The 9312-nt window shown below is 46.3% G+C and overlaps 1 protein-coding gene across 1 annotated transcript; it reads left to right on the top strand.

The window, feature by feature from the left end:
* Positions 1-3410, top strand: LOC138083065 (keratin, type I microfibrillar 48 kDa, component 8C-1). Its single transcript, XM_068976669.1, has 7 exons — positions 1-348; positions 553-635; positions 977-1133; positions 1897-2058; positions 2153-2278; positions 2450-2670; positions 3266-3410. Exons 1-7 carry the CDS (start codon positions 1-3, stop codon positions 3408-3410), a joined length of 1242 nt encoding a protein of 413 aa, XP_068832770.1.
* Positions 3411-9312: the final 5902 nt, after the last annotated feature.

Below are 9312 nucleotides of genomic sequence, written 5' to 3'. Positions count from 1 at the left end.
ATGTCTTACAACTTCTGCCTGCCCAACCTGAGCTTCCGCTCCAGCTGCTCCTCCAGGCCCTGCGTGCCCCCCAGCTGCTGTGGCACCACCCTGCCCGGGGCCTGCAACATCCCCGCCAACGTGGGCAGCTGCAACTGGTTCTGCGAGGGCTCCTTCAATGGCAACGAGAAGGAGACCATGCAGTTCCTGAACGACCGGCTGGCCAGCTACCTGGAGAAGGTGCGGCAGCTGGAGCGGGAGAACGCGGAGCTGGAGAGCCGCATCCTGGAGCGCAGCCAGCAGCAGGAGCCCCTCGTGTGCCCCAACTACCAGTCCTACTTCCGGACCATCGAGGAGCTCCAGCAGAAGGTGAGGGGCCTTGCAGTCATCTCTCAGCAGGGGGAGCGTCCCAGGATTCTCAATTTGGGGGAGAGAACTGTGCTTCTTACATCTAGGCCATCTTGATTCTTGCATCCTCCTTTTACCTTCAAAATGGCTTTTTAAGCATTTTTAAAGAACTTGATGATTTCATAGTTATTTTCAGTCCTCACCCAGAAACCTCTCATTCCCCAGATCCTGTGTGCCAAGTCAGAGAATGCCAGACTGGTGGTGCAGATCGATAATGCCAAGCTGGCCGCAGATGACTTTAGGACCAAGTAAGTGGTTCAGATTTTGCATGGGTGCCCGCTCCTTTTGTTCAGTCTCTAGTGAAAGAAGAGGGTTTCCCATGGCTGACTGAACAGCAGTTAATCTATCAATCATGAAGGATTCTGCAGAGGACTGGGGGGACCAAACAAAGGAGTCACAAGAGTAGATGAGGACTCAAGTCAATTTTGGGATCAATATTGGGTCTTGACTGAGCCTCCAGCACCCTGCCTTTGTCTCCTGGGTCTACTCACTGCCGAAGGGGGAAGGCAAGGTGGTTGGGGTTATCCAAGATCATTCCTGTGAGTCTTCAGGGTCTGCCAGTTACTGCTCTGATCCTCCCCTTGTGCAGGTATGAGACGGAGCTGGGCTTGCGGCAGCTGGTGGAGTCGGACATCAACGGCCTGCGTAGGATCCTGGATGAGCTGACCCTGTGCAAGTCTGACCTGGAGGCCCAGGTGGAGTCCCTGAAAGAGGAGCTGATCTGCCTCAAGAGCAACCATGAAGAGGTGAGACCAGAGATGAGAAATGAAGAAATCTGACTCAGCCTCAGGCCTAGGGCAGCTTTAGTGACTTGGGGTGGTAGAATCAGGGATAAGAATCTTTCAGATTTCTTTGAAAACACCAGAACTTCATGATGAAAGAAAACATTGTGAGATGAAACCTATCCATGTTCCCAGATAAGCTGTATCTTTCACTCAAAATTGGGGCATCACTTTCATTTCCCAGGGCACCTCCCTGGGCTTGTGATTGGCTGCTGATTTGTAGAAGTCCCAGCACTGCTCTGATCATGCCGTTCGAAGCCATCTGTCTTCCCCAAAGCCAAAATATCTGTCTTGGTGAATCAAAGTCTCTATTCTTTCAAAGTCTTGAAGAAAAATGATCCAGGGTTCCTTCTCTCTCGTGGGAGGGGTCATGACAATATGGTTTGATATACATACAATCTGAAATTATACATCCAATTCTTTCTATTTATGGGGTTATCTGCAGCCAGTCTACAACCTGGGAAATTTGGGCATTTATACATCCTTGAATAGCCCCCAAGCAAACCCCTGGAAAAATTTTTTTTTAATCCAAGGATCATGACACAGTCATGGTGGGAAGGAGCTGAACACATGGAACACAGACCACTTTACCTTCTGCTGTCATAGCTGTTTCACTAGAAGTTCCTTTTCCAAGGAAATAGATGAATAGGATGTCAACAAGCAGTGCCATTTCTTAGGTTCCACTCTTCAATGAGGATAGTCACTCTTGCATTTTCTGCATCCACAGGAAGTCAACACCCTGCGGAGCCAGCTGGGAGATCGCCTCAATGTGGAGGTGGATGCCGCCCCCACTGTGGACCTCAACCGTGTGCTCAATGAGACCAGGGCTCAGTATGAGGCCTTGGTGGAGACGAACCGCAGAGACGTGGAGGAATGGTACATCAGGCAGGTGAGTACATCAGCACGTGGTGTCTCAGGACCCTCAGCCCCTTGGGGCCCTTCAGGCGGGGTCTGATCCTGTCCTCTGCATTTTGGTGTTTCAGACTGAAGAGCTGAACAAGCAGGTGGTGTCCAGCTCAGAGCAGCTGCAGTCCTGCCAGACAGAGATCATTGAGCTGAGACGCACGGTCAATGCTCTGGAGGTGGAGCTTCAGGCGCAGCACAACCTGGTGGGTATTGATGAGACTCCTGGTAAGGAGGTGAGGTTGGGGAGTCAGGGGCACTGGGATGCCCTCCAGACCACCCTCCCCTGAACTCTTGGAGCTTGTGGCTTGTTTGGAAGAGATGGAGAAGCCCCTGAAGGAGCAGCTCTGTGACCTTCCTCCCCTTCCCTCTGACAGAGAGACTCCCTGGAGAACACCCTGACAGAGACGGAGGCTCGCTACAGCTGCCAGCTGAACCAGGTGCAGAGCCTGATCGGCAACGTGGAGTCACAGCTGGCGGAGATCAGGAGTGACCTGGAGCGGCAGAACCAGGAGTACCAGGTGCTCTTGGACGTGCGGGCCCGGCTGGAGTGTGAGATCAACACGTATCGGGGGCTGCTGGACAGCGAGGACTGCAAGTGAGTACTGAGCAAGTGTTTGGTGAAGCCTTGCACATATAGGCGTACTTCTTAGTTGGACTCCAGGCAAAGACCGCATACCTTGGAGAGGAAATTATGCCTTCACACCAGACATGCTCAAACAATGAGAAGCAAAGTGGTTAACATTAAAAAATAAAATGGCATGAATTGCTTGAGGGACAAACTGAAATTGTACAGCCAACTCTGCAGTCTACTGTGATGATATTGATATGTGATCAACGACATTTCTTACATTTTGTAATACCATACTGTGTAGAGGGTACATTTCCACATGTTACCTCATCTGCCGCTAGAGTTACCACGAGGTCAACAGGATCAGTATTCTCATCATTCTGTGGGTGAAGGGATTGGGGCTTGAAGAAGTTTCGTGACTTACTCAAGGTCACCAGCTAGGAATGGACAGTGTTGGGAGCTGAGACCAGAGTTTCTGAGCATTGATAGTGAGCTTTGTGTCAGGTGAGCCTGTGACCTTCTCTGTTATAGGTCAGGTCAAGTCCCAGTGGGCAGTCCACTCTTGCGGTCTCTCTGGTTACATCACAAGCCTCCCTCAATTTATATCTTTCCCTTTCTCCAGGCTGCCCTGCAATCCCTGTGCCACGACCAATGCATGCGGCAAGACCATCACACCCTGCATCTCCGGTCCCTGTGCTCCTGCTGCCCCCTGCACGCCCTGTGTCCCCCGCTCCCGCTGCGGGCCTTGCAACTCCTACGTGCGCTAGAGTCCAGTGGTTGCCCAAGGAGCAAGGAGACAGGGCCCAGGGTTCTGGAGCTGTGACTTGGCCCTGGTTCTTTCCAACAAATGGGTTAGAAAACACAATGTGCATGGCTGGAGCTGCCCCAGGGGGGAAATCCAGAAGCTCACCCAACCTCCTCAAGATGATCCCTGCCCACACTTTCCTTCACTGGGGACTGTTTCTTCTTGGCTTGCCCAGAGAGCCTGCCCACGTGTCAGCAACGCTCCCTTGTAACCGTCTAATAAACTCAATTTCCTTGGCAAAGTACACGCCTTTCCCATTGGTATTCATTTGTCTCATCACGCCTGTTGCTTGAGCACTCTATAAAAGGCCACTTGAAAGCAGAACCTTACATATAATGGCTTGAGTCTTGGATAGGAAAGCTGCTCCGGGGCTGGTGGACAGATGGCTGGTCCCGTGGGAGAATGGGGGTGGGCAGGAAAGAGGGCAGGATGACTGCAGTGTGGCTCCATCTCCCTCAGCCATTCTTGGATTTACTCCCTCACCCCTCCTGACCAGGGTATCTCCTAGAATTGATTGTATCTGAAACTAAAATGAAGAGGCATGAGCTGGGGGCTGGAAAGAGGCTACGCAAAGCTCATCTTTTCTAAGCTGGAAGTTTTATTTATTTGTTACTGGAGTATAATTGCTTTCCAATGTTGTTCAGTTCAGTTCAGTTCAGTCGCTCAGTCGTGTCCGACTCATGCCAGGCCTCCCTGTCTATCACCAACTCCTGGAGTTCACCCAGACTTGTGTGCATCAAGTCGGCGATGCCATCCAGCCATCTCATCCTCTGTCGTCCCCTTCTCCTCCTGCCCACAATCTCTTCCAGCATCAAAGTCTTTTCCAATGAGTCATCTCTTTGCATGAGGTGGCCAAAGTATTGGAGTTTCAGCTTTAGCATCAGTCCTTCCAATGAACACCCAGGACTGATCTCCTTTAGGATGGACTGGTTGGACCTCCTTACAGTCCAAGGGACTCTCAAGAGTCTGCTCCAACACCACAGTTCAAAAGCATCAGTTCTTTGGTGCTCATCTTTCTTCACAGTCCAACTCTCACATCCATACATGACCACTGGAAAAACCATAGCCTTGACTAGACAGACCTTTGTTGGCAAAGTAATATCTCTGCTTGTTAATATGCTATCTAGGTTGGTTATAACTTTCCTTCCAAGGAGTAAGCATCTTTTAATTTCATGGCTGCAATCAACCATCTTCAGTGATTTTGGAGCCCCCAAAATAAAGTCTGGCACTGTTTCCACTGTTTCCCCATCTATTTCCCATGAAGTGATGGGACCGGATGCCATGATCTTCGTTTTCTGAATGTTGAGCTTTAAGCCAAGTTTTTCATTCTCCTCTTTCACGTTCTTTTTTTTTTTTTTTCTCTTTCACTTTCATCAAGAGGTTTTTTAGTTCTTCTTCACTTTCTGCCATAAGGGTGGTGTCATCTGCATATCTGAGCTTATTGATATTTCTTCCAGCAATCTTGATTCCAGCTTGTGCCTCTTCCCATCCAGCGTTTCTCAGGATGTACTCTGCATGTAAGTTAAATAAGCAGGGTGACAATATACAGCCTTGACATATTCCTTTTCTTATTTGGAACCAGTCTGTTGTTCTATGTCCAGTTCTAACTGTTGCTTCCTGACCTGCATATAGGTTTCTCAGGAGGCAGGTCAGGTGGTCTGGTATTCCCATCTCTTTCAGGATTTTCCATAGTTTATTGTGATCCACACAGTCAAAGGCTTTGGCATAGTCAATAAAGCAGAAATAGATTTTTTCTGGAACTCTCTTGCTTTTTCTATGATCCAGCGGATGTTGGCAATTTGATCTCTGGTTCTTCTGCCTTTTCTAAAACCAGCTTGAACATCTGGAAGTGCACAGTTCACGTATTGCTGAAGCCTGGCTTGGAGAATTTGAGCATTACTTTAGTAGCGTGTGTAATTGTGTGGTAGTCAGTTTCTGTGAATAACAAGGTGAATCAGCCACATGTACACATACAGCCCTTCCCTCCTGAGCCTCCCTCCCCCCACACCCCCTTATCCCACCCCTTAAGGTCATCACAGAGCCCCGAGCTGAGCTTCCTGTGCTATGCAGCAGCTTCCCACTAGCTGTATTTTTTTTTACACATGGTAGCGTATATATGATAATGTTACTCTCTCAGTTAATCCCACCTTCTACCCCTGGCCATGTCCACAAGTGTGCTTTCTACATCTGTGTTTCTATTCCTGCCCTGCAAATAGGTTCATTGGCATCATTTTCTATATTCCATATATATGCATTAATATTCAATATTTGTTTTTCTCTTTCTGACTTACTTCACTCTGTACTCAGCAGGAAGTTTTAGATCTAGCACTGTATTATCTGTGTTCCTGGTGGTCCAGGCAGCCTCAGGGTCACACAGTGAAGGGACCTCCTGGCTTGTCTGCTGTGCCCTGGACTTCCTCCTTCCTCCTTCCTCCTGATCTCCTTCCTGGGGATCATAATCAGCCTGGGCTCCCGCAGCTTGCTTCCTCTCCTCTGGGGCTCTGGGGCTCAGAGACCCACCAGCTTTTCTGTTTATACTCGTACCTTTCTCTATCCAATCTAACCAGTACCTGTTGGATACCTACTCTATGTAGACCCTGGATGGTGCGGAAGGGGAGACACATTGTGAAAAATGCAGTCCTGGCTACAGGTTGTTTTCAGTTCAGTTCAGTTCAGTTGCTCAGTCGTGATCAACTCTTTGTGGCCCCATGGACTGCAGCACGCCAGGCCTCCCTCTCCATCACCAACTCCAGGAGTCTACTCAAACTCATGCCCAGTGAGTCAGTGATGCCATTCAACCACCTCATCCTCTGTTGTCCCCTTTTCCTCCCACCCTCAATCTTTCCCAGCATCGCAGTCTTTTCAAATGAGTCAGTTCTTCACATCAGGTGGCCAAAGTATTGGAGTTTCAGCTTCAACATCAGTCCTTCCAATGAATATTCAGGACTGATTTCCTTTAGGATGGACTGGTTTAATCTCCTTGCAGTCCAAGGCATTCTCAAGAGTCTTCTCCAACACCACAGTTCAAAAGCATCAGTTCTTCGGTGCTCAACTTTCCTTATAGTCCAACTCTTACATCCATACATGACTATTAGAAAAACCATAGACTTGACTAGACGGACTTTTGTTGGCAAAGTAATGTCTCTGCTTTTTAATATGCTATCTAGGTTGGTCATAACTTTTCTTCCAAGGAGCAAGTGTCTTTTAATTTCATGGTTGCAGTCACCATCTGCAGTGATTTTGGAACGCCCCCCCCCCAAAAAAAAATAATAGAGTCTGCCACTGTTTCCACTGTTTCCCCATATAATTGCAGGTTGTTTATAAAGTCTTAAAAGGGATCTTTCATCTAATTTTTTATCTAAATCTAATCCCCAATTACTGCTATTATAAACTAGTCCCTGGCACTGTGAATACTCAGGCTGGCACTGCGGGCAAATCTCAGAGTGCTGACCGTGACATCAGAATTCAACAAGAATGGGTATCTTGGTTTAACTCTAATGGAGAGCCTCCAGAAAGGAACACAGGCCTGCCAACATCCCAACTTTTAAAACATTTGTGGTAAAATATAGATGACATAAAATTTACCATTTTAACCGGTTTTAGTGTACAACTCAGTGGCATAAGGTACATTTACATTGTGGTGCACTCATCATCTCTATCAATCTCTAGAAATTTTTCATCAGCCCAAATTGAAACTCTGGACTTACTAAACAATAACTCCCCAAACTCCCCTGCCTCAAGCCCCTGGTAATGTCTATTCTATTTTCTGTCCATAAGAATTTGACTCTTTTGGGTACCTTGTATAAAGAAATGGAATTTTACACTATTTGTTCTTTCAGATATGGCTTTTTTCATTGTATACTGTTTTCAGCTTCATTCGTATTGTAACATGTACTGAAAATTTTCTCTTTTGTTTTTTCAAAGTTAAAAATTCCGTATTTTTTAAATTCCTGGTACCATTACCACAGTTTAAAGGGCAATATACCTGATGTAATGAAAAGAAAAAGAAAAAGATAAAGCTACAACAAATAAAAGACCTCAGGAATGTACATCTAATTGACACTATATTGCATTAATCAATAGCTGCACTTTTTGCAAACTGTTGCCATGACCGTTGTGAACAAGAAGGGTTTCCTGTTTAAGGCGCAGTAAATTTTCTGACTATGGATCATCGTTCCTTCTGTGGCAGGTTTTTACAGTTCCTCTAACACATTTGGGATGACTGTCTCAAACTAACCTGCAGTTTTCCTGTCAACTCCTCGCTCTCTCTCCTGCTAAGAACTGTAGCCCTTTTCTTCTGAGTATTTAGAACCTTCTGCTACCATATCCCAGAGAAAGCAGTGGCAATCCACTCCAGTACTCTTGCCTGGCAAATCCCATGGACGGAGGAGCCTGTTAGGCTGCAATCCATGGGGTCGCTTAGAGTCGGACATCACTGAGCTGACTTAGCAGCAGCAGCAGCTATCATATCCACCACTTCCACCACCAGATCCATAACTACCACCATAGCGACTGGATGAGCTTCTTCCATCAAAACTGCCTCCTTTCATGGGTCTATAATTTGATTGCTGTTGTCCACTATAATTTTCAAAATCATTATAGTTTCCATGACCACATAGTTACCTCCAAGATTTCCTCCTTCATTGTAACCATCATATCCTCCACCACCGCCACCATATCCACCACCTTGGTTACCATATTCTGGTACAACACCACCATAGCCTTCTCTACTACTTTAACCAGGACCACTGCCATAGTTGCCACCATTACCTCCAAGTTCTTTTAAAGAGTGAATAACGATTTCATTACATATATAAAAAACATTTTATTTGTTCATCCACCAATGGATATTTTGTGTCATTCTCACTTTTGGTTGTGACTAATGAAGAAGGCTGAGCGCCGAAGAATTGATGCTTTTGAACTGTGGTGTTGGAGAAGACTCTTGAGAGTCCCTTGGACTCCAAGGAGATCCAACCAGTCCATTCTGAAGGAGATCAGCCCTGGGATTTCTTTGGAGGGAATGATGCTGAAGCTGAAACTCCAGTACTTTGGCCACCTCATGTGAAGAATTGACTCACTGGAAAAGACTCTGATGCTGGGAGGGCTTGGGGGCAGGAGGAAAAGGGGATGACAGAGGATGAGATGGCTGGATGGCATCACTGACTCGATGGACGTGAGTCTGAGTGAACTCTGGGAGATGATGATGAACAGGGAGGCCTGGCGTGCTGTGAATTCATAGGGTCGCAAAGAGTTGGACACAACTGAGCAACTGAACTGAACTGAATGCTGCTATGAACACTGGTGAACATATGTCTTCTGTTCAAGTCCCTGCTTTCCATTTTGTGTGTGTGTGTTTACCTAGATGCGGAAGTACTGGGTCATACAGTAATTCTATATTTAACTGACAAAACCCAAGATTTTTTCCCATGGTAGCTGTACAATTTAATATTCCCAGAAACAATGTGCAAGGATTCCAATATCTCCCCAATACTCATTTTCTGTTTTTTTTTTTTAAGTTGTAGAACTTCATTATAAATTCTTAACATTAATCGCTTATTAGATATATGATTGTTGAAAATATCATTCTCTCATTCTGTGGGTTTCTTTTTCATTCTTTTCATTTTCTCTTTTTAAAGATTTATTTACTTAATGGCTGCACTGTTTTTTTTTAATTTATTTTTCAATTGGGGGAAAATTGCTTTACAATGTTGTGTTGGTTTCTGTCATACAACAATGCAGATCAGCCATAATTATACATATATCACCTTTCTCTTGAGTGTCCCTCTGTTGCAGTCCTTTAATGGACTGGAACCTGGTGGTCTGGAGTCGATGATAGGAAAGTGAAAGAGAGAGCCGGAGAGAGG

This window comes from Capricornis sumatraensis, chromosome 8 (genome assembly GCF_032405125.1).
Source record: "Capricornis sumatraensis isolate serow.1 chromosome 8, serow.2, whole genome shotgun sequence".
Taxonomy (NCBI): Eukaryota; Metazoa; Chordata; class Mammalia; order Artiodactyla; family Bovidae; genus Capricornis; species Capricornis sumatraensis.
The sequence above is the reverse complement of the archived record's forward strand: the minus strand, read 5'-3'. Positions and strand labels throughout refer to the sequence as shown.

Excerpts from the sequence above, each read along its gene's own strand:
- LOC138083065 (XM_068976669.1), top strand. The coding sequence starts at position 1 with ATGTCTTACAACTTCTGCCTGCCCAACCTGAGCTTCCGCTCCAGCTGC. Across the intron at positions 1,134-1,896 it reads TCAAGAGCAACCATGAAGAG|GAAGTCAACACCCTGCGGAG; the intron begins GTGAGACCAGAG and ends CTGCATCCACAG. Across the intron at positions 2,671-3,265 it reads CTGGACAGCGAGGACTGCAA|GCTGCCCTGCAATCCCTGTG; the intron begins GTGAGTACTGAG and ends CCCTTTCTCCAG.